This window comes from Natator depressus, chromosome 17 (assembly GCF_965152275.1).
Source record: "Natator depressus isolate rNatDep1 chromosome 17, rNatDep2.hap1, whole genome shotgun sequence".
In the NCBI taxonomy this organism is placed as follows: Eukaryota; Metazoa; Chordata; order Testudines; family Cheloniidae; genus Natator; species Natator depressus.
In genome coordinates, this window is record NC_134250.1 from 23,394,232 (window position 1) to 23,419,260 (window position 25,029).

General features: G+C 41.0%; 2 protein-coding genes across 2 annotated transcripts in view; both read right to left on the reverse strand.

Moving 5' to 3' along the window:
- Positions 1-15,140, reverse strand: part of RNF43 (ring finger protein 43) — a 127,260-nt gene extending 112,120 nt beyond the window's left edge. Inside the window, exon 1 of the mRNA XM_074974438.1 lies at positions 13,963-15,140. Within this exon, the coding sequence (XP_074830539.1) occupies positions 13,963-14,199 (237 nt within the window). The 5' untranslated portion in view covers positions 14,200-15,140. The remainder of the gene's footprint in view (positions 1-13,962) is intronic.
- Positions 15,141-19,435: 4,295 nt separating this feature from the next.
- Positions 19,436-25,029, reverse strand: part of HSF5 (heat shock transcription factor 5) — a 61,774-nt gene continuing 56,180 nt past the window's right edge. The window contains exon 7 of the mRNA XM_074974751.1: positions 19,436-19,503. Coding sequence (XP_074830852.1) covers positions 19,436-19,503 — 68 coding nt within the window. The remainder of the gene's footprint in view (positions 19,504-25,029) is intronic.

Here is a 25,029-nt window from a genome sequence, read left to right on the forward strand (position 1 = left end):
CAGTCGGTCCCTAGTCTGTAGCGGTGCATGGGATTCTTCCATCGTAAGTGCAGGACTCTGCACTTGTCCTTGTTGAACCTCATCAGATTTCTTTTGGCCCAATCGTCCAATTTGTCTAGGTCCCTCTGTATCCTATCCCTACCCTCCAGCATATCTACCTCTCCTCCCAGTTTAGTGTCATCTGCAAACTTGCTGAGGGTGCAATCCACACCATCCTCCAGATCACTAATGCAGATATTGAACAAAACCAGCCCGAGGACCGTCCCTTGGGGCACTCCACTTGATACCGGCTGCCAACTAGACATGGAGCCATTGATCACTACCCATTGAGCCCGACAATCTAGCCAGCTTTCTATCCACCTGAAAGTCCATTCATCCAGCCCATACTTCTTTAACTTGCTGGCAAGAATACTGTGGGAGACCGTGTCAAAAGCTTTGCTAAAGTCAAGGAACAACACATCTGCCGCTTTCCCCTCATCCACAGAGCCAGTTATCTCGTCATAGAAGGCAATTAGATTAGTCAGGCATGACTTGCCCTTGGTGAATCCATGCTGACTGTTCCTGATCACTTTCCTCTCCTCTAAGTGCTTCAGAATTGATTCCTTGAGGACCTGGCTCCATTTTTCCAGGGACTGAGGTGAGGCTGACTGGCCTGTAGTTCCCAGGATCCTCCTTCTTCCCTTTTTTAAAGATGGACCTTGCAAAGGGCATGTGCTGTTTAGGAAAGACAGAAATAAAGGTAAAGGTGGTGGAATAGCATTGTATATCAATGATGAGGTAGAATGTAAAGAAATAAGAAGCGATGGAATGGATAAGACAGAGTCCGTCTGGGCAAAAATCACATTGGGGAAGAAAACTACTAGAGCCTCCCCTAGGATACTGCTTGGGGTGTGCTATAGACCGCCGGGATCTAATTTGGATATGGATAGAGCCCTCTTTAATGTTTTTAATGAAGTAAATCCTAATGGAAACTGCGTGATCATGGGAGACTTTAACTTCCCAGATATAGACTGGAGGACGAGTGCTAGTAATAATAATAGGGCTCAGATATTCCCAGATGCGATAGCTGATGGATTCCTTCATCAAGTAGTTGCTGAACCGACTAGAGGGGATGCCATTTTAGATTTGGCTTTGGTGAGTAGTGAGGCCCTCATAGAAGAAATGGTTGTAGGGGACAACCTTGGTTCAAGTGATCATGAGCTAATTCAGTTCAAACTGAATGGAAGGACAAACAAAAATAAATCTGCGACTAGGGTTTTTGATTTCAAAAGGGCTGGCTTTCAAAAATTAAGGAAATTAGTTAGGGAAGTGGATTGGACTGAAGAATTTATGGATCTCAAGGCAGAGGAGGCCTGGGATTACTTTAAGTCAAAGCTGCAGAAGCTATCGGAAGCCTGCATCCCAAGAAAGGGGAAAAATTCATAGGCAGGAGTTGTAGACCAAGCTTGATCAGCAAGCATCTCAGAGAGGTGATTAAGAAAAAGCAGAAAGCATACAGGGAGTGGAAGATGGGAGGGATCAGCAAGGAAAGCTGCCTTATTGAGGTCAGAACATGTAGGGATAAAGTGAGAAAAGCTAAAAGTCAAGTAGTGTTGGACCTTGCAAAGGGAATTAAAACCAATAGTAAAAAGTTCTATAGCCATATAAATAAGAAGAAAAAAAAGAAAGAAGAAGTGGGACCGCTAAACACTGAGGATGGAGTGGAGGTTAAGGATAATCTAGGCATGGCCCAAGATCTAAACAAATACTTTGCCTCAGTCTTTAATAAGGCTAATGAGGATCTTAGGGATAATGGTAGCATGACAAATGGGAATGAGGATATGGAGGTAGATATTACCATATCTGACGTAGAAGCGAAATTCGAACAGCTTAATGGGACTAAATCAGGGGGCCCCGATAATCTTCATCCAAGAATATTAAAGGAATTGGCACATGAAATTGCAAGCCCATTAGCAAGAATTTTTAATGAATCTGTAAACTCAGGGGTTCTACCGTATGACGGGAGAATTGCTAACATAGTTCCTATTTTTAAGAAAGGGAAAAAATGCGATCCGGGTAACTACAGGCCTGTTAGTTTGACATCTATAAGTAGGCAAGGTCTTGGAAAAAATTTTGAACGAGAAAGTAGTTAAGGACATTGAGGTCAATGGTAAATGGTACAAAAAACAACATGGTTTTACAAAAGGTAGATCATGCCAAACCAACCTGATCTCCTTCTTTGAGAAAGTAACAGATTTTTTAGACAAAGGAAACGCAGTGGATCTAATTTACCTAGATTTCAGTAAAGCGTTTGATACGGTGCCACATGGGGAATTATTAGTTAAATTGGAAAAGATGGGGATCAATATGAAAATTGAAAGGTGGATAAGGAATTGGTTAAAAGGGAGACTACAGCGGGTCATACTGAAAGGTGAACTGTCAGGCTGGAAGGAGGTTACTAGTGGAGTTCCTCAGGGATTGGTTTAGGGACCAATCTTATTTAATCTTTTTATTACTGACCTGGGCACAAAAAGTGGGAGTGTGCTAATAAAGTTTGCAGATGACACAAAGCTGGGAGGTATTGCCAATTTAGAGAAGGACCAGGATATCATACAGGAGGATCTGGATGACCTTGTAAACTGGAGTAATAGTAATAGGATGAAATTTAATAGTGAGAAGTGTAAGGTCATGCATTTAGGGATTAATAACAAGAATTTAAGTTATAAGCTGGGGACGCATCAATTAGAAATAACGGAGGAGGAGAAGGACCTTGGAGTATTGGTTGATCACAGGATGACTATGAGCCACCAATGTGATATGGCCGTCAAAAGCGCTAATGCAGTCTTGGGATGCATCAGGCAAGGTATTTCCAGTAGAGATAAGGAGGTGTTAGTACCGTTATACAAGGCACTGGCGAGACCTCAACTGGAATACTGTGTGCAGTTCTGGTCTCCCATGTTTAAGAAGGATGAATTCAAACTGGAACAGGTACAGAGAAGGGCTACGAGGATGATCCGAGGAATGGAAAACCTGTCTTATGACAGGAGACTCAAGGAGCTTGGCTTGTTTAGCCTAACTAAAAGAAGGCTGAGGGGAGATATGATTGCTCTCTATAAATATATCAGAGGGATAAATACCGGAGAGGGAGAGGAATTATTCAAGCTCAGTACCAATGTGGACACAAGAACAAATGGATATAAACTGGTCATTGGGAAGTTTAGACTTGAAATTAGACGAAGGTTTCTAACCATCAGAGGAGTGAAGTTCTGGAATAGCCTTCCAAGGGAAGGAGTGGGGGCAAAAGACCTATCTGGCTTTAAGATTAGACTCGATAAGTTTATGGAGGAGATAGTATGATGGGATAACATGATTTTGGCAATTAATTGATCTTTAACTATTCATGGTAAACAGGCCCAATGGCCTGTGATGGGATGTTAGATGGGGTGGGATCTGAGTTACTACAGAAAATTCTTTCCTGAGTATCTGGCTGGTGAATCTTGCCCATATGTTCAGGGTTCAGCTGATCGCCATATTTGGGGTCAGGAAGAAATTTTCCTCCAGGGCAGACTGGAAGAGGCCCTGGGGGTTTTTCGCCTTCCTCTGTAGCATGGGGCATGGGTCACCTGCTGGAGGATTCTCTGCACTTTGAAGTCTTTAAACCATGATTTGAGGGCTTCAATAGCTCAGACATAGGTGAGAAGTTTATCGCAGGAGGGGGTGGGTGAGATTCTGTGGCCTGCATTGTGCAGGAGGTCAGACTAGATGATCATAATGGTCCCTTCTGACCTTAATATCTATGAATCTATGAATACACTAGCAAGTGTATTATGTTTATTCAAGATTCGATGTTTTTCTAAAATATATGCTCTAGGAATTATTTTGGGAAAGTTCTATGGCCTGTTATACAGGAGGCCAGGTTCTCTGGCTGGTGTTATACATGAGATAAGACTAAATGATCACAGTGGTCCCATCTGGCCTTGGAATAGATTAATCTTATGGTGGTTTTTGCCTTTACTTGCAGCCTACTTCTGGAGCCAGAAATACTAGACTGGAGGGATTATTGGTCCATTGTGGTATCGTGGTTACTTTTACTAATTAGACTGTAAGCAATGATGTGTTTAGTGCTTAGAGCACAATGTGTCCCCAATCCTGACTGAGCCCTCTAGGTACTACCAGAATACAAATGATATGTTTCTTCCGCTTCTCATCTCACAGATCCAGCTCCTTCCAATCCTCTCTTTGAGACTTCATAGTCACACTTAGCTCCTTCCCTTCAACACTCAACACTTTTGCTCAGCCCTGTTCAGTTATTTACTGGCAACACTTTCTTGTTCCTTTGAACATTGTTCATGAATGGCTGTAAAAGCATCAATATCACTATGTGCACACAAGCACCTCACACTGAAAACATCCCCCCACTTCAATCCTCTTGTTCAGAGATAATTCTGACTTCCATGAACTAAGTTTGGGACTGAGAGTAAAAGTGTTTCTTTTATCCAAGTCCATAATGACATGAATGGGCTCATTCCTTTCCAACAACTTTAGGACAGGAATTTCCTACTGCCACCCTAGCTGCCTATTTTCTGATTGCTCACTTCCTTATCACCTTTCCAGGACTAGAACACGCTTCAGTTCAAATACAATTTATCAACAATACTCGGAGCACTAAGGATTTTGTAATGAATTTAGCCATTACAAAATCCTCACTTCTCATCCCTGTATGGCGCCCTTCTGAGCCCACCAGGAAAGTCATGTTTGGGGCATGACCTCGAAGAAGAGTTTGAGACAAAATAAACAGGTCAGTCTGGTAAAAAAAACCAACTCATTAAAATATGTAATTTGGTGCTCAGAATTCTTGACTCAGACCAATGCACAAAGGAAAGTGTGGGATCCTTAACATCACCCCTTGAGACAAACTTGCATTTTTACTGTGTGATTTGTTTCTCATGTAACTGGAGAGAGTGTGTGGTGTATACCCTTGCTGTATCTAAATTCAGATACTTACATTCTGGGCTGCAGACACAAAAATATCATATGATCCCTGATTTGCACTTAATTTGTAACTCACAAATGCATTAGATTCTATCTGAAGTTGACCTCCATTCTGCTGCTGATACACACATCTTGGGACTTTTCACATCAATCCCCACTAGAAATAATTTCACACCCCTCTCTAGGGACTAGTACTTTGTTACAGATCTACTACCAGAAAAAGTAATCTGTTAGGACGTTTGGGACTGTGATGCTATCTAAACTCTTACAGTCTGGGGGATTCCTTAAAATGCTGTGCCACCCTGTCTACTGTTTTGCTTTTTAAAAAACCCAATTGATTCTAGGCTATTGTATCGTCATACCGGGTTTCATGGTAATGAATACTACAGTTAAGGCTACAACATAATTAGACATCTCTACTTTCATTCATGTGTGGCAAATTGCCGATTATGATGGGTCCCGCGCTTCCTCTTCTTGGGGGGGAGGGTTCAGGGCGCAGTTTCCTGCCCCTGAACTAGGGTATCTACTGACCCACTATTAACACAGAGAAGGGTATTGGAGAGGGAGGGGTCCCAGGCCCGCCCTCTACTCCTAGCCCAGGGGCCCTAGGGATAGTGGTAAACCACTTGAACTAGTGCTTCCTTCCCCTGGGCTACTTCCCTCTCCTGCTCTTCAGCTTGTGGGGCTTCCTGCCCCCCGTCTCTGCACAAGCCGGGTGTCTCTTTACTTAGAGTCTTGGTCTTCTAGCCAGCCACGGCACGTCTCCAAAGTCTCGTCTACTTCAACTCCTTCAAACTGCTCTCTGCTCCAACTCCTTTCCCTGGCTGATTGAAGCAGGGGGTTTTTATCAGGTGACTAGCTTCAGGTGCTCTAATTGGCTTCAGGTGCTTTTATTTAATCTATAGAAACGTTTCTTCCCTCTACAGGGAATGAGGCTTCTCCTCATCCTGGGACTTACATATCTCTCCTATATCACTCTCCTGCTGCCTTCTGGCCATGCTGTATCACACATGCATCACTTTCTCCTTTTTGGGTTGATATTTTTTTGTTTCAACCCAAAGGAAAGGGATTTTTTAGGAAAGTTTGAAGAAAATCTTATAGCCACTTTTGAGTCATAAAAGTGGGTAAACTAAATATATATTATTTATTTATAAACAGCACAGTCACAAATAATTTTGTACAAAAGTATACTCAGCTGAACTTTACAACTTCAAACTTTGCAGGTGGCTAGATCTTAAATAGGTTCTTTGCTACTTCTGAAAACTTGAATAACTAAAAATTATAATTGATAAATATTATTTCATTCAAAATTGGCTTTGGTGCATATTGTTTATGAAATTTCTACCAAATTTTCAGTAACAGACATCAGCACATAGGAATTGCCACAATGGATCAGACCCATGGTCCATACAGTCCAATAACCTGTCTCTGACAGGGGCCAGCCTCAGATGTTTCAGAGGAAGGTGCAAGAAACCCCACAAGAGGCAGATGAAGGATAATCTGTCCCCTCATCCTAATTCCTAGTAGAGATGGGCTGAAACCCTGAAGCAGGAGGTTTTATATAATTTCCAATCTTTTTATAGCATTATTATAACAAATTGTTGTTATCCAGATAAATATCTCAACCCTTTTTGAAGCCTGTTAAATTATTGGCTTCAGTGACATCATGTGGCAAAGAGTTCCACAGCTTAATTACATGTTGCGAGAAAAAGTATTTCCTTTAATCAGTTTTGAATTTACAATCTTTCAGTTTCATTGAATGTCTCCTTGTTCATGTGTTATGGGACAGAGAGAACAAAGACTCCTGATTTATCTTTGTGATACATATGGCAATTTCTTGTCATATCCTTGGGAGACATTACTGAATTAAGTTTTAGTATCTTAAACAGTGAGTATCTTAAACAGCAGCAGTGACTCTCAGAGCCCAAGTCAATGGACTCAGGCTTGCAGGGCTCAAGCTGCAGGGCTAAAAATAGCAGTGTAGATGTTCAGGCTCAGGATGGAGCCTGGGTTTTAAAACTCGAACATCTACACTGCTATTTTAGGCCCCACAGCACAAGACCCACAAGCCTGAGACAGTTGACCCAGGCTCTAAGACTTGCTGCTGTGGATTTTTTTTTTTCTGCGTAGATGTACCCACAGTCATATTTACTTCCTGGTTCTCCTTTTTGTTCAGTGGCTACACAGGCCTTCTGTGATTCTACTCTTAGTTTAAGTAGCATCCATGCCACATCCAAGGACTTTTTTCTTTTCCTTCAAGGTCTTTTTGACTACACTTTATTGAAGTCTCTCTTTCTAAAGTTTAGTGTCACCGGGTCTTTTTTTGGTACTTTTCTTAGGATGTTTAACCTATACCATGGTCACTATTAGTGGCTCAACTACTGTTAATTCTTTAATTAGAACTTGTATGTTACTTTCTTTAGACTACAGCCATGTCTACACTCTCACAAATCTTGGGAGACAGGCCAGTCCTTGCCTACAGACAGCCCCCCAACCTGAAGCAAATACTCACCAGCAACCACATACCACACAACAGAACCACTAACCCAGGAACCTATCCTTGCAACAAAACCCGTTGCCAACTGTGCCCACATATCTATTCAGGGGACACCATCACAGGGCCTAATCACATCAGCCACACTATTAGAGGCTCGTTCACCTGCACATCCACCAATGTGATCTATGCCATCATGTGCCAGCAATGCCCCTCTGCCATGTACATTGGTCAAACTGGACAGTCTCTACGTAAAAGAATAAATGGACACAAATCAGATGTCAAGAATTATAACATTCATAAACCAGTCAGAGAACACTTCAATCTCTCTGGTCACGCGATTACAGACATGAAAGTTGCGATATTACAACAGAAAAACTTCAAATCCAGACTCCAGCGAGAGACTGCTGAATTGAAATTCATTTGCAAATTGGATACAATTAACTTAGGCTTGAATAGAGACTGGGAGTGGCTAAGTCATTATGCAAGGTAACCTATTTCCCCTTGTTTTCCTAACCTCCCTCCCCCCTCCTTCCTCAGACGTTCTTGTTAAACCCTGGATTTGTGCTGGAAATGGCCCACCTTGATTATCACACACATTGTAAGGAGAGTGATCACTTTAGATAAGCTATTACCAACAGGAGAGTGGGATGGGGGGAGAGAAAACCTTTTGTAGTGATAAACACCCATTTTTTCATGATTTGTGTGTATAAAAACAAACATCTTCTGTATTTTCCACAGTATGCATCCGATGAAGTGAGCTGTAGCTCATGAAAGTTTATGCTCAAATAAACTGGTTAGCCTCTAAGGTGCCACAAGTCCTCCTTTTCTTTTTATGTCTACACTAGTGAGTTTACAGCGGCATAGCTATAACAATGCAGCTGTGCCGCTGTAAGATCGCTCGTAGCCACTCTATGCCAATGGGAAAGAGCTCTCCTGTAGACATAATTAAACCACCTACATTGAGCGGTGTTGGCGGAAGAGTGTCTCCTGCTGACATAGCGCTGTCCACACTGGTGTGTCTGTTGGTGTAACTTACATTGCTCAGCGGGTGTTTTTTTCACAATCCCAGAATGATGTAAATTATACGGACAAAAGTGCTCATGTAGACATAGTCTAAACTCCTCTTGTGTGCTCTAGATATACCTAGTTGTTCCAAGAAACGATCAATATTTAAAAGTATCAAGAAATTACTTCTTTGAACTTCATTCCATTGTACCATTTGACCTGTTTACATGTGGGTAGTTGAAGTCACCCATTATCATCATTTTGTTAGACTTTGTTGCCTCTTTGATTTCTCTCAACATTGTGCATTCCATATCCTTTTGTTGATCCAAAGATCAACCATATAGTCCTACTAATATATTTACATTCTTAAAGCTTGGGATTTGTATCCATATACATTTAACTGAGTGGGCCTCTTCACTCAGAGCTATCATCTCCCAAATGTACTAAGAACTCCAATACTGGGAACCCTCTCCACTTCTAAACTTTGTAATCTGGGGGTAATGTTGGATCTGGTTCATCTGTAGGTAACTTGTTACACTGGTTAATTAATCTCTCTGTTAAATTTGACCTTATTTGTAATCTGAATTAATCTAGTTTCAGCTTCCAGCCACTGGTTCTTATTTAGTATCGCTAACCCTAGGTGTTCAAAAATCATGAGTCAGCCCCCCCATCATGTCATTGACTTAAAATTAAGTATTTTTAATAAGAAGTTTTGAGTTTTTTCTTTGCCTTCTGAGCCTTTAGGATGTTTTGCTTTTTGTTTTCAAGTTTTTCTCTGCAATCATCAGAACTAGAAGCATATTTTAATTTTTTTTATTTTTTTTATTTATTTTTTTTTTAAAGAAATGAGTTTCTCATGCTATTTTCTGATTCTAGCAACTGGGATTTTAAGAAAACCACCAAGTATTGTGAGACTTGTAGTCAAATCACAAGAGTTGCCAACACTGATATCTTTGTCTGCTAAATTACAAGAGCTCTCAACTATGAGAAATCTTTTTCCCATGTTGGTTTCTACAGACTATGATCAATCACCTCTTAACTATTTCTTGCATAAAATTATAGACATAATTTGAGTTTCTTAAGGGTCTCTCTATCTGGCAGGTTTTTCAGACCTTGGATCACTCTTTTTTTTTTTTTTTTTTTTTTTACCCTTTCTAATCTATCAACATTCTTTTTAAAATGTGGACACCAGAACTGGATACAGAATTCTTAATACTGATCTCATTAATATCACATATAAAGGCAATACCATGTTCTTACTTCTACATGAGTTTGAACAGTTATACATCCCAAAAAGAAATGATCATTACTGTTTAATTTTTAATTCTGCACCCCATGGATATATGCTTTTCAATACATTCTTTAATTACGTGATCACATATTTCTCAAATAAATTTCATTATCCCTAAATCTCTAACAGAAGTAGGCAGAGTCAATCTGGAGTATGGCTCTATCCCATTTTTTCTGGGAAATCTGATATTTCTATCTTTTCAAACCCTACCAGTGAAACTAAATGATTTACCCAACATCTAATGGAGACTGGGGCATGGATGAAAAAGCTAACTGGCTGAGACTCAAGTCACAGAGACTGATAATAATTACAGAATAGAGAAAACGAGAAGTAGTGATAGAAATTTTATTAATAAACACAACTGAGGCAGTTCATCTGCCAAACATTTCTAAGGTTTGAAACTGGTTGGCATTTTGGATCTCAGATGCTTCTGGATCTCCAGTTAGCAGCAAAGTGCTTTTATTAATGTGCTTGTCTAGAAGGTTGTGTCCTTTCCTTTTTAATGTCAAGATACTTCCTCCAATTATCCAGACTTTTTCATGTCAAAGATAGATTACAGCAACGTGCTTTACATGGGGCTGCACCTTCACACTGTTTGGAAATTGCAGCTAGTGCAGAATGCTGCTGCCCACTTACTAAGCAATGTTTCATGCTGAGAGCACGTTATTTCCATTTGAAGTATAAGGTGTTGGTTTTGACCTATAATGTCTAAAGTGGTCCTGTGTACTTGAGAGATTATTCTCCCTTTGTGACACACTACCTCTGGAGTGCCAGAGCTAACTGTTCCCTGGTTTAGACTGGAGGGGGCTGATGGCAGGGACTTCTCAGTGAGGGATCCTTTGCTTTGGAATTATCTTGATCCCCTATACCCTCCCTGTTCACAGGAGCCTGGATTTGGTGACCTTTGGGACATGCTGCAAAATTCAGTGTTTTCCTAGGCTTTTTCTGGTATAAACAGAAAGGATGATGCTGTGGTACGAGGAGGGTGGGTATAGGACTGAGTTTGTTCTGGACTTGGGAGGGCTTTATTTATGAAGTCATATTTATAAAGTCTGTTTGATATGTTAGGATTAATGTTGATTGTTAAACATTTTTAATGCACCTATAGAATCTGATATATATATTGAAAATAAAAAAATATTCTGATAGTGATATTTACATGTTTGGTTACATTAAATTCTTTTATATAATAAACTGGCTTTTTCACAGTAATTATTTTGGTCAATCTAAGTGTACCATAGATAGAGAATTTTCTTTTAATGCGCGAGGCCTAATTTTGCAGCCCTTGGCCCCTTATATATGAGTAATCCTACAGAAGTGAAAGGCAATACCCATGGAAGAAAGGGCTGTAGGATTACATAAGTGATTAACATTTTACTACATTAATTCTGAAGCTGAATCTTGTATCATTGTATTAACAGTTTATATTTTCCAATTTTTTAGTTTGCAGTATGTAGCTTTCTAGTAAACTTCATTTATCCATAAAAGGCTGTTATATAGCCTTTAGCTTTATTAGTAGAACTACAATTTTTCACAAAGGACCGTTCAGACATTTCTCTCTTCAGTGGTAACACTGATAGTTTATGTACAGTTGTGGATGACTGACTGGTTGTACATTACTGATTTTGAAATGTACCCATGTAGTAACAACTTTAGATCTAAACTTGGAGGTAAAAAAAAATAAAAAATAAGCTTTTCTCATTAGCTGATGGAAATATAATGTTGCGTTTAGTATCTAAATCATATATAAGGACTTGAACCTGCAGATTCTTGCACACATGCTTAACTTTATTCACACGAGTAATCCCATTGATGCCAAAGTTAAACACATGCAGGACCGGGTTGTTATTAATACAAGGACAGTAAGATATTCCAATATACCATAATTAAGATGTATTATTTCCCTGTTTAAATGTGAACCCATATATAGGCCGCCCTATTAGTTTCTTATATTTGAGTTACTTAAACCCTTTTTATTGTGTACTTTGAGGAAATAAAGTGAATTTTCTCTTACTCTTACAACAAGCTACAACTGTGTATCTAGATTTCAACTCTTGCAATGGGATCCATGTGGTCACAGGGGCCTGACCACATGGATCCTACAGCAAGATCTGTCTTTTTTTTTTTAAATGGCACTATATTGTATTACCTGAGTATCAGTATGTTATAACGTAATTAAAGATCATATTATACATACACATAATGGGTCAGAGCTAAAACTGACTGAGCTTTTCTGGCCGTTGTGGTATAAACATCCTGTAAATGAAGACAAATTTAATCTTAGGCCCTAATCCTGAAACCAATTACACGTGCATAGACCTTTGCAAACAGATGGAATACCATTGACTTCAGTGGGACTCTGAGGGTGAGAAATGTCCACCTGTACAAATCTAGTTGCAGAATCAGGGCCTAAAATCCCGATGAAGTGCATCCGATGAAGTGAGCTGTAGCTCACGAAAGCTTATGCTCAAATAAATTGGTTAGTCTCTAAGATGCCACAAGTACTCCTTTTCTTTTGGCCTAAAATCAGATACTGAACTGTATTGTGTGTATGTTTACATACACTAGACACATTAGATATGATTACTGAGAGTTTCTCCAACCTTTTCATTTTGTGGATATTTTTATTCTCTCATAGATTTAACACTCCAATCTACCAATGTTTAGTTCTCAAATAGTTCATTCTATGGTATCTTAGAATGGGTTCAGCTTCCTTCTTATAGGAAAAGGATAACGATTTGAAACATTGTAAAATGTTCAAACTTCCATGCAACACAGGATATCCTCTTTTTAAAAAAACCTTTCAATATTCTATATTTTGTGGGTGAACATCTGAAGACCTGTATGCTCAAATGCAGCACTTACATACTGCACTACTGTAGATTTTGGTATGGCATTGATATTGACTTCATGGCTGTTGCTTGAGGACAGAACTGGTCATCAAGTATATTTTTCGAGGATACTTTTCATAATGGGAATATGGTTTAATATAATAATACTTTGCTCTGCTCTAGCACTTTCATTCCGAATTCAAATTGCTTTACAAACCTGAATTAAGCTTCAAAATGCCTCAGTGCCTCGATCTTGTATTACTGTCCATTTCTGATTTGTTAGCAGAGGACCATATATTACAAGACTGGCTCAAAAATCTTCCTGTTCCCCCACTGTAAGAACAATTTACTGTTTTAGTTACTGAAGAGTCAGTGTCACATTTGGAAAGTCACCACAGCCAAGCGCTTTTCAGAATTAAATACGACTTCAGAACTGAAATTAATAAAAATTATCTGTCTTCATGAGTTTTATAATGTCTGGTTCTTGAACAAGGAGCTCAGTTGTGTGTGAGAAAGACACACAAGGCAAGTCACTGACAGACAAGATGGCACATGAAGGTACTCCAGTAGCGCACCATGCTCTGCTACAATGAACCGAACTTTACAGATACGTTATGTAAGCAATCAGCCTGCTCACTGACCAGCACAACTGTTCTTCTGTCACAGCCTCTGCTGCTATAATCCGTTCAGAGGCTCTCCTCTCTCTTTCGATCAAGATGTTAGAAACAGATATTGATTACACTTATAACAGGTAAGGTACTGATGCGGGGGGAACCTGAGAATTGAGGATAATTTGCCTCCTTAGCTGAGCCAACACTCAGATTCTGGATCAATAATTATGGAGGGCAGAATCCACCTGTATCCCTCAGCTCCATTAGAAATATAAAAGTAAGGAGAGAGGCAGGGGAATCTATCAGAGGAAAGCCCATCCTCTTTGAGCGGTGTTTGCCCAACATGGAAAGTGGCTCACCAGACTTTGCATTGTATCACCAACTATGATAGAAAGTAATAATCCCCATAGGAGCAACTGACCATGTCCATACATTCAGCATTAGTACACTAGCAGCATTAGTATACAACTACAGTTGATGACAGGACGAAAAAACAGTTATAAAAGAAATTATCTTAAGAGACACTGTGTGAAAGGTTAAAGAGCAGTAGGATACCATACTATACTACAAAGCAAACAGGTGAGCAGCTCAGAGAGAAAAAACACATGGTTCCTCTGGTTACAGATGTACACGTGGGAAATAAAGACGATTCCACTGCACTAGGAGTTGAAGCAATGTGGGGGAGAAGGGGAGGGAAGGCACACAGCACTAGGAGCATAAGGCCAATGGAATGGGATAGAATAAAGTTTCTCTTACCTGCAGCAGTTTTCCTTCTGCTGGAGTAACCTCAGCAACATCAGCAAACACTCCTTCCAATGTGATTGGCTCCACTTTTAAGGGGATCACCCTAATGATAGCCTTCTGTGCTGCTGATCTCTCTGACTCCACTGCCGCTGCCACTGCCAGCCCAGTATGGCCAAGTCTGACCTGCAGTGTAGCCATTAGCAGCCAAGGCCAGAGGACAGCCAGCTGCAGCTGGGGGCCAGCACTCATGCTACCAGCTGCAGCAGTGCACTTCGGCCACACATATCGCTCAGGAATGTGTCCTCACCCCACCAGCAGGTTCCAACAGTTGACAGAGCTGGTTAAGTTTAGAGCCTTTGTGTGTTTCCACTCAAGTGGGGCAGATGGGAAGGAGGGGAGAGGGGCTCAGTAACCTACAGCCCCTTCCTCCTGGCACTCCTTATTGGGTTCCTCTTCTGTTTCTCACAATAATCATTTCTCTTCCTTGGTGCCAAGTGCCCAAAGGCCTGTGGGGCCTTAACAAAATAAAAACCAAACACCAACAATCTAAATCAGGCGTTTCTCCCTCTCCTCCAATGGATAAATCCAGAAAGATCAATATAAACTGAACAAACGGGCATTAAAAAAACCCAGCCAGGACACAACAACACTATGTAGCATTTCAGTCCTGTGTGAGCTAATCACAGAGCGAGTCTCTGCCATGCAAGAAGTGTGTCTACAGCTCCTGCCCTTTCAGGATTACATTTCAAGATGATCAGCAGGTTGAACGGATCAATCTTAGATGTACTTGCCCTTTTCTCCAGCTAGTTATCTTTTCCACATATCTCATTCCCAAAAGCATGAGCTCTTCCGATTTAATATTAATTACAAGTATCAGTGTCCTCCATCAACTCCACATATTAAAGAATAATGTTGGAGGAGAGAGTATATTTCCCTTTGATAATTACAGCAGTATTTTTAAAGTTCAGTATAAATAATAAGTGTTTGTTATTGGGCTGTCCTCCAAATTTATTTGATCCCCGACATCCCTGTTCTGTTAGAAATGCCTCGCTCACTTGGGCTCGGGGATCAAGATTTATTCTCCTGTTTCAGCATGAGGATAGGAAATTACTAGTAATCTGTGTTTGGAGTCTGTTTTAAAACACATATCTTCTGATCTTCAGTTTCCAAAATTCATTAGATGAACAAGAGTCTTCTCAACCTATTTTCAAATTCTCAGGAGGTAAAAAGGCCCCCAAAACATTTTAAAAGTTTAGGCACAGGCTTTGAGCAAAAAGTTACCAACATGTCCTTGTTTTATGCTATTCTTGTGCACGCCCAGGAACTTCTGTAATTGCTTTCAAGCACATGTTAATACAATCATAAATAAAAGCCCCGCAAAATAAAATAAAAAATCCATATGAGCTACCCAAAGGTCACACAAAAAGTACTGAAGAATCTTCATAATTGTAGAGAGGACAGGGAAATTCAGCAACTAAAATGACTTGGGTACACTGATCATTCTCCTGAGAAGGGAGATACGGATTTTTAAGAGAGATCTGCAAACCTGTTGAGTAGTCTGCCTGCACGAATCCACAGGGGCTGAAACAGATGGAAATGTTTCTATAAATCCTGGACAAAACCAACTTCTAACAGCTTAGCAAAAAGTGTCCCATAATTCTCTCTCTCTCTCTCTCACACACACACACACACACACACACAAAATGCAGGTAGATAGGAATGGAATTCCACAGCCGGAAAGACAATCTAACAAGATCAAAGGTAGAAATTTACTCCAGGCTGAAAGTTCCTGGGCCAGGCATGGCTGAAAGCTAAGTGTCCAAATGCAATCGAAAGACCTTAGAATGAATCCAAAAGCATTTCTGAATACTCCGTTCAAATAAAAGAGTCTCTCTTCTCCTTACAGCACATACAATGATCAGCTCGAAATGTGGGGAGTGAGAAAGAAAACAAAGTTTGGAAATATCAGCAAAAATCCAGCAGCAAATGTAGGCAGACTGCAATCAGTACAAAGTAGGCAACAAATCCCAGAAGCAAGGACTCTGAATCCTGAGGTGGACTTGGAAAGTTATGTAGATGTTGTGGAAGAGCTTTCCCTCCAGAAAAGCACTTCTGGATCAACTCCTTGGAGGAGGAAGCCTGTGGTTTGCAGTTTGTGTTCCTCAGCTCTCTGCCTCCCTCCCCTGGGACTGCAAGCTTTCTCTCTACCTGCTGACAAAGTGAGGGTGGAGCAGCCATAGGCAACAACCCCACCCCCTTGATGTCTGTTTCTCAGAGCTCCTGGACTCCCTCTACTGATCCACAGCTAAACTGCATTCAACACACCCCTAGTTATCTTACTGATTAACCTATCACATATAAATCAGGGTAATTAACTGGTCCTTCAAACTGACATTAAAGCAAAGTCTGTGTCCAACACAGCAAAGATAAAAATAAATAATAAAATAAATTAAAATGCAAAGTCAGATCAATAAACAAATGAAGTAGGGAATTTATCAGTGTGATGGTAGGCACTTTCCCAGCCTTCCCGTGACACTCTGAATGGCATCAAGCCAGTATCTGAAACAACTCCCCTCTGTAGAATGTACTGATTTATTGCAGCCTTATGTCTTTGGCCCGGGGAAGGACTCTGTCCATTTCACGCACAGCTTTTCTTCAGTTCTTGCTAATTTAGATTCAGTAGCCCTTTTCTAGTTGCTACTGCAAGAACGTTTCAGGTCAGGTTGATGTCAGAGGTCTGGAATTCAATTGTTTTTCTCCTCTGACATCACTGGGAGGTGAATAATACTATAGGTCAGACCTATAACCTCAAAGTTAGGTTGCAAGTGGAAGTTTGTAACTAGGCATGTGATGGATCTCTGTTGAGGAAGACATACAAAACTCCGTAGTATATACCATACAGAAAATATGCTATCCTATCCATCCAGCCTCTTATTAGGCTAGTTCGGAGAGAACCTCTATAAAACATGGTGCTTATGAGAAAGGAATTGCACTCAAAAACATGACAGATAGTGACCCTTTGGATACACATGGAGCCAAATTCATCCCTGATGAACTCCACAGAAGTCAATGGAGTTATCCAAGGGGGAAATCTGGTAGACTATACTTTTAAGAAGCCTATCAGTGTGGCAATGATTTTTTTAATTTATAAAGGTGCTATCAGGAACTACTGGATAAAATATTTATTTTAAAATATCTGCATTTTAAAGTTTAACACACATACTGAGAGTATAAATGCAACATCTATTTCACTTTAATAACTTTATGTTCTGTATGTGCTGCTGTAATTTTACATCTCAGTGTAACCAAACTCCACATTGTTCCCATTAACAAGAAAATAGTAAAACGATGTGCCTGGTTGGAGCAGTCACACTTTATGATTTACTTACTGAAATACATCCATGCTAAAAGTGCTAAAATATTGAGATGTCCAGTATGCTGGGTTACCTGAGACTTGTTAGTTGTGCAATACTATACGGATTTCTTTACACAGTGAGTGTCCTTTCTCTTCTGCCCTCTCACAATGTGCCTGAGAGTTAATTAAGGATAAGGAAAGCTACAGCTGATAGTACTGTGCATGTAAAGTATGGCAGGAGATCCAGCTCCATGGCCTTTTTTAATTCAGAAAGGTAATAAATACTAGGATTTCGTAATTAATCATTAAAACAATAGAACCTTAAACCATGCCAAGGCTCCTTGACTCACCTCTCCAAAGAACATCACATCTTTTGGTGTAGACAGGACTGAGAAAGTTAAGACAGGAAGCTTCCTTACTTAATATGTAACAGCTCCAGTCTGGCAATGCAGAATTCCAGTGATCCCTATGACTTCATACTCACTTCTCAGTCAGGGCAGCTGAACTAGACAGGACTCTCCTCAAAGCCTGTCACCATTCCCTTAATGGCAGAAACTGCTAGAGGGTAATGAGGCTCTCCCCTATTCCAACAGCATCCTCTGAAGTAGTCCCAAACCCTGCCAGCCTGGGGTGCAACAAACCAAACTCAGATTTCAGTGATCCTGCTGTATTGCTGAACTCCTTTTCCCTTTAACTATTTGAATGCATAAAGTCCATTTTTGCTATTGGGTTTCAACATATTCTAATTTGAGTGCAGGGCCTGAGAAGATGCAACCCCCTAAAACATTCAAACCCTCTGAAAACTTACTGTATGCATATGACGAAAGATGTAAAATGGCAGCTCTGAGGAAGGTCAGCATAGTAGTGCTCCTCCTAGTGTCCCAAGACCCAAGAGCATCCCCCAGCTTCCAACTTTCTGGTCTGAAGCCTTGGCCAGGGTTTAAAAGGTCTGATCTTGGTTCATCCTACCATCCAGAGTTTGTCTGTAAGGTACTGAACATAGCTGTACACTGCAGGAAGATTTAGAGGCCATAACTCGGGTTCTGACAAATAGCAGGCCTATTCGCTCTGCTTCTTCCTTGTGCATTTTCCAAATTATATTGGACTGAGTCTCACTGACTATAAAGATACATGAACTGGCAGGAATCAATTAGAGTTACATGTTTTCAATGCTGCCTCATTCACATATATTATCCTAACACAACAAATATTGCACATGCATCCTTTATCCTTCTGTCAGTATTTCAACATTAATAAATATTAATACAAATACATAGCTGTTAAAAATCTTAACTCTACTGTCAATATATTAAACGATATTAAACAAGTGCCTTGTGAAGACCTACTTAAAATAAGCAGTACAGTAAACAAACAGATGACTTACCATTATAGATATCACTAGAATCAAAAGAAATTATTAAAACAGAAGAATGTTTCATTTATGTAAAAGATCCAGCGGCTGTTGTGTGTGGTGGATGCTCATCGGTCAGACACACTTGCTGCTGAAACAGAGCACTGTGCTTGGATGGAAGACCATTTCCCTGATTAATCACTTAGAAAATTAGCTCACTTTTCCCAGAGATGCTCTCCTGGAATCCCTGACCCACTCAGACCTGGAATCTTTTGACCTCCCAATGTTTTTGTTTCTCACACAGTTCCCTTTAAAGGGCCAGCGTAACTCCAAGGAGACACACTATTAGCACAAAACTGGGGATGTGCTGACTACACTCCCCAACAAAGTGAAGTAGAGAGATTCCAAATACAACAGGAGAAACAGCTTGCTCCCCAGTAAGAAAGTCTTGCAGAGGCTTTTAAGGTTTCCTGTTTACAGTGTCCAAGCTTTTTGTTTCCAAGCAATTTTAGGCAGGTAAACAATTACTGCATATTAAACACTCTAGCCGCTAGATGTTTTACAACCTGTCGAAGTAGAAAATGTAACAAAAGAGATGCAGTAAACAGTGGAGTGACTAGTTCCCCATAAAACTAACAAAAGCAAAAGGAAAGAGATTTTTTTAAAACAGTTGAAAAGTTCCAAAGTGCATATTGTGTGCAAAGCACTGCCTCTGGGGTCTGATATGGAGAACCCAGTTGGCAGTTACTGCACATTTTCACATGCTTGTCACCCACTTCTCACTCTCTTAATTCTTCTTTTGGAAAGTGCTCCTGTTTGCAAGCTACATCCACCAGTAGATGGAGATCTAGGAGGAAAAAAAGGAGCAGTTATGCAGTACACATGAGTGCTTCTCACCTAACCACATATAGGGCAGGGTTCTCAAGTCTCTTCTCATCTACTTTCTGGCAGCTGGTATAAAATGTAGCCACAGCCAGCCTAAACTTCAAGAGTTTGCTGGCCATTGCCAAGGAATGCCAAGTGCTCAGACTTTGGGCACCTGCACCTTTCTAAACAATTTTTATCTGAAATGCACCTATCTAGACTGAGGTGAAACATTTCACAGCTGATTGTTAGTTTATTTGTGCTGCTACTTGCCAGAATTTTAGCCCTTAGGCATCTACTGTTTCCTGTTCTCTCCTACAATACAAATGAAGTGTCCACAACCATCCTGTACACAGAGGTCAGTTAGGAAAAGCATAAGCAGTGTTCAAAATCAACAATTTACTGTCCTCAAATGAAGCTAACCTGGGAAAAACATGGACCAATGTTCCTCTCTGAAACTTACATTTCTTAAGCAGAGTGAAGATATTCTGGATGTATCCATGGGGATGGATTAAGGAATAGGATCTCTAAATGCCTAGGGCCCCAGCTCATTGAGTCATGTGATTACATTAGAAATTCATCTTTCATTTTTTTAAAGCGTTTCCTAGCCCTCAAAGTAGGAAAGAAAAACTTGAAAATATGATTCAAGTGTACTGATGCAGTGAAGTCAGCAGACAAAACAGTTACTTACCTGTACTGTAATTGTTGTTCTTTAAGATGAGGATGCAGAAATGTATTCCACTCAGGTGTGCGTGCAAAAGGGCATTAAAGCCAAAGAACTTCCCTAGCAGTATCTATAGGGGTGGCACACATGCTCTGGTCCTGAGCTACTCCCCAGGCTATTTAAGGGTGGCGCCACGCTGACCCCCCTCGGTTCCTCCACACCAAACATCAAGAATTTAGACTCTAATGCTGAGGGGCCGGAGAGTGGGTCATGGAATACCCATTGCCATGGATTAACAGGATCAGTGGTATGCCCTCAACTTTGGTACAGTCATTTGGAGGAACCTCTTTGATGTGGCCAACTCACAAGGGGTCCCAAGCTTCCTTCAGGGAAGGCCACGCAGCCTCACCACCTCCTGAGACTGAACCTCTGAGCTTTAGCACTCCTGCTTCACACTGCTCAGCAAGTCCAACTCAGATAGATTCCTGGTAGACACTTGTACACTCTTCAGGAATTAATGCACCTCACCAAGCATTTACAGTGACACTCAAGCAGTATTTTCAAAACAGAAGGGCTTATTAAGTCAACTGGAATACAGCATAGAAAACCCTTAGGTCAACGTAGAGAAATAAAGGTTAAAGCATTCTGGTTAGCCCCGAGTACTAGCCAAGCTGTAGTAAAACTCAATTTTCAGGTTCTGTCTGTCTCTCTCAGAAAATGTCTATATGTACAGCTCATCTGGTGAAGACACTCTCCAGCATAGAGCGTCTTCACCAGATGTGCTGCAGTAGCGCAGCTGTATCGGTACATCTGCGCCCGCTCGAGCGCTGTACACACAAGTGCTTATGTAAGTGTAATGTATGTTGCTCAGGAGGTGGTTTTATTCACAACCCTGAGCAACATAAATTATGCTGACATAGGCTGTAGACATAGCCTCAGTCTGACCTCCTTAATCAGTTCCCAGATGAGAGAGCCCCTCAGCTCTGAAGGTAGCGATGCAGCCTGCAGCAGCACAGAAGTAAAGGTGGCAATATTCTGCCATGACACCCTTATTTCTACACTACTGCTGGCAGTTGCACTGCCTTCAGAAATGGGCTCCCAGCCAGCAGCCCCAGAGCTTCCTGCAGCTGGGGGAGGTTCTTGGAAGTGGGTCTGACCCAGCCCTGGGAGTAGCCCCTGCAGGGGAAGAGGAAGTCCTGTCCCTCACCAGCCTGGTTAGGACCAGCAGCTGGAGCCTGGTGTACAGTAGGAGCCTTCAGCCAGGGTGCCCTGAGCCCTGCCCCTCCCCGAGCCCAGTGCCCTAGTGCTCAGGGGTTAAAGAGGCCTTGGGCTGGCTGTTTGTCAGGGAGAGGTGATCATGGAATCCCCCCACAACATCCCCCACCTGTAAGGCCAGGCCTGTCCCCCCTGAAAAGTGAAGCCCCCTCCATATTATGCCACCCTCACTTCTGTGCTGCTGCTGGAGGCGGTGAGAGAGCAGCGGCTGCTGGCTGGGCACCCAGCTCTGAAGGTAGCACTGCCACCAGCAGCAGTGCAAAAGTAAGGGTGGCAATATCACAACCCCCCCTCCCTATTACACCCTTTTGGGTTGGGACCCTCATGATTACAACACTATAAAATTTCAGATTTAAGTATCTGAAATCATGAAATTTATGATTTTTAAAATCCTAGGACTGTGAAATTGACCAAAATTGACCATGAATTTGGTAGGGCCCTGGCCAACACGGTGTTACAGTCCCACTGAGAATCACTTCCTTCACTGGTGGAAAGAGACAAGTGAGCCCTTTCAGAAATCTGACTATCAAGGAGTTCAAGAAGATTGATTTCCCCTTGAACTGGAGGATGTAGGACCAAAATTGAATGAACTGAGAGACAAACCAGATGACTGAGGTATAACAAGTACTCCACAATGTTCTGAACACATGACTGTATTGTTGAGTCCCTGAGATGAGGGACCAGATCGAAAAACAATTCCATTCTGCCACACAGGGAGTCCTAATACAGGGCTTTCTACTATTCAGTAGAACTTGCCAAAGAGCTTTGGAACAGGGTTTCTCTTCCTTGTCTAGCCACACAGCATGCATGCTGGGAAGTGTAGACTGTTCGGTGCTGGGTGTGAAATCTGACCATGGAATGAAATCAACCCATCGGGACAAGGAAGAGGAATGGATGGAAGAACAGAAAGACCGAGGAGATTGGAAAACCAACACTGTCTCAGCCAAACTGATGCAATGAAAATCAGTCTGGCATGATCCATCCTTAGCCTGAGGATTACCTAAGGAATGAGAAGGCGTAAAGTATACATCTGAGCTAATCCTCAACTCAGATGAAATGTGTCTGTCATGGAATCCAGACTGAGATCCACTTGAGAGCAAAATTGATGGCACTTTTTGTTGTCCTTCGCTGCAAACAGGTTAACAGCAGGAACGCACCATTCTCCGAATATGTACCTCAGCACACTGCTCTTCAGAGACCACTCGTGATTCTGAGAAAAGTTCCTGCTGAGATGATCAGCCACGTGATTCTGGGCACTTGGTAAATGAATGGCTGTGAGAATGAAGTTCTCTTCAATGCAGAATTGGCAGAACTTTACTGCCTCCTGACAAAGCTGATAGGAGTGATCTCCCCTGTTTGTTCACATAATACATTGCTGTGCTGTTGTCGGTGAGCATGTGTGAACCACTATGCCCCTGATCTGTGCTCAACATTACTTGTGTACATTATAACCAGCCTGAAGCTCCAGAATGCTTATATGAAGAGATGATTCCTGCTCCAACCACAAACCGTGTTATTGTGGAAACATCTGTGACTATGGTCCTGTCTGGAAAAGAATCAGCAAAGGGAACACTCTAGTATACATTGCTCTGAACTGTTCACCATTGGAGGGAGTCCAGAATTGCTGGAGGCACTCAGACCAGCCCGTCAAATACCTGACATTTTGGGCGACAGACCAACCAACAAGGCTTGAAGAGGGTGAAGGTACAATCTTGCATGCTGGAGCATGTAAGTGCATGTGGCCATATGACCTAACAACTTCAAGAATACTTGAATTATAATAGAAGGATGAGAGTGGAGAGCCAGACATGGATGGTGAATTGTCTGGAATCACTCGTTCAGTAGGAATGTCCTTGAACTCAGAGAATCTAGTAGAATGAATGAAGATTGCACCAAGAATCATGGCAGATGAACACCAAAATAGAAGGGAAGAAGTAATTGAAGCCCCAACTATTGTAGACCAAACGATCTGGTTGGAAGGAATGCAAATAAACATAAGTGCACAACATCCGGAGTGTGTGTTATATGCCCTACCTCTACTATAAGAGTGGCAACAACAATGGGGAGATGGGACTATATGAAATAAAAGAGATATAGGGGAATATATTGTAGGTGGCATTGGTGCTGGAGTTTTAAACTCATTTGACATTGAGACGTTACAAGGGAAAATGTCAGCCTTGGGTAAGATTTTGGGGGTTATACAGACACAGAACACAAAATTTTGGTGCATTATCAGAGTAAGGAATAAGAAGTGTGGAGCTCCAATTGAAACAAGCCCAAGCCTTGGAAATGTCTCTATATGTAAATCTGTTTGGTGTGTCTGAAATTAACAATAAAACTGTACTAGCAGTACGATGTGCACAGATGCAAACTTATGGGATACAATATAGAGAGAGAATGGTCAATCTGTCAAGTAATGGGCAATGGCCTTTTGAATGGTTCAAAGATCCTCCTATATGGAATCAACGAGTTGCAGGATAGAAGAAATATAAGGCGTTTAATTGGAATCAAGCCACTCTGAGGGGAGAGCAGAAAGGCAGAATGCTGTTACACAACACAGGGAAGCAAAGAAAAGCAGCAATGGCCTGGGGGTTGCCAAAAATTATTAATGGAGAATTATGGCAAATAGAAATAAGTAGGACCCACCTAGTTCAAGAAGAAGGGGGTTATAAATTAGTAGAATTAACACAACATTGTGAGGAGTGGGAGCGAAATAAATGAGTGTGCCCACAGATAACTTGGTCCCTAGAGGGATGTCATTTGAACCATTCAAGCAGACACTGTACTATGCAAAATTTAGCCTCTAATAGCACAAGAGTGTTTGATTTAGGCAATGGGTGTATTTGTGTGGCAACCACTGAAAAACATGTATTTTGGGGAAGAATGACAAAAAAAAAGCCCAATTGAGTCATGTAAATGTAATGTAACAGAAGTCATTATTGATAGAATTATTTACCGAGGTCCTCTATTTTTAAAAAAGGAAATTGTTTGGATACCAAAAGATGCGGACTGGTCCTTTAATTTGGGGATACATTGAGAACAATGGGAAAAATTGATTGATGAAAGTGAAAAAAATCAGGCAATATACAAAAGATGTATCTAAATCTGCTCAGCTGGGAAAAATTAACATTCTGGTCCACAATGGTCAAATATTAAAACTGGGGAAAGAAGGAGAACAATTGACAGTCCATCATTGGTATGATGTTTTTAAAGGATGGTCTCCCAGTGCTACAGCTCTTCTAAATTTAATGCTACATCCTATTGTCATATTATTTGCATTAATGATTTGTTAACCTTTATTATGCTATGTCTATACTGCCAAATAAGAAAGTGACAAGAAGTTCTGGAGCAAATAATATATAAAATTGAATTGCTTGCAAAATTATAAAGTGATACAATAATTAATGGTAGGTTTCAGAGTAGTAGCCGTGTTAGTCGGTATCCGCAAAAAGAAAAGGAGGACTTGTGGCACCTTAGAGACTAACAAATTTATTTGAGCATAAGCTTTTGTGAGCTACAGCTCACTTCATCGGATGCATTCAGTGGAAAACTGAATGCATCCAAAATGCA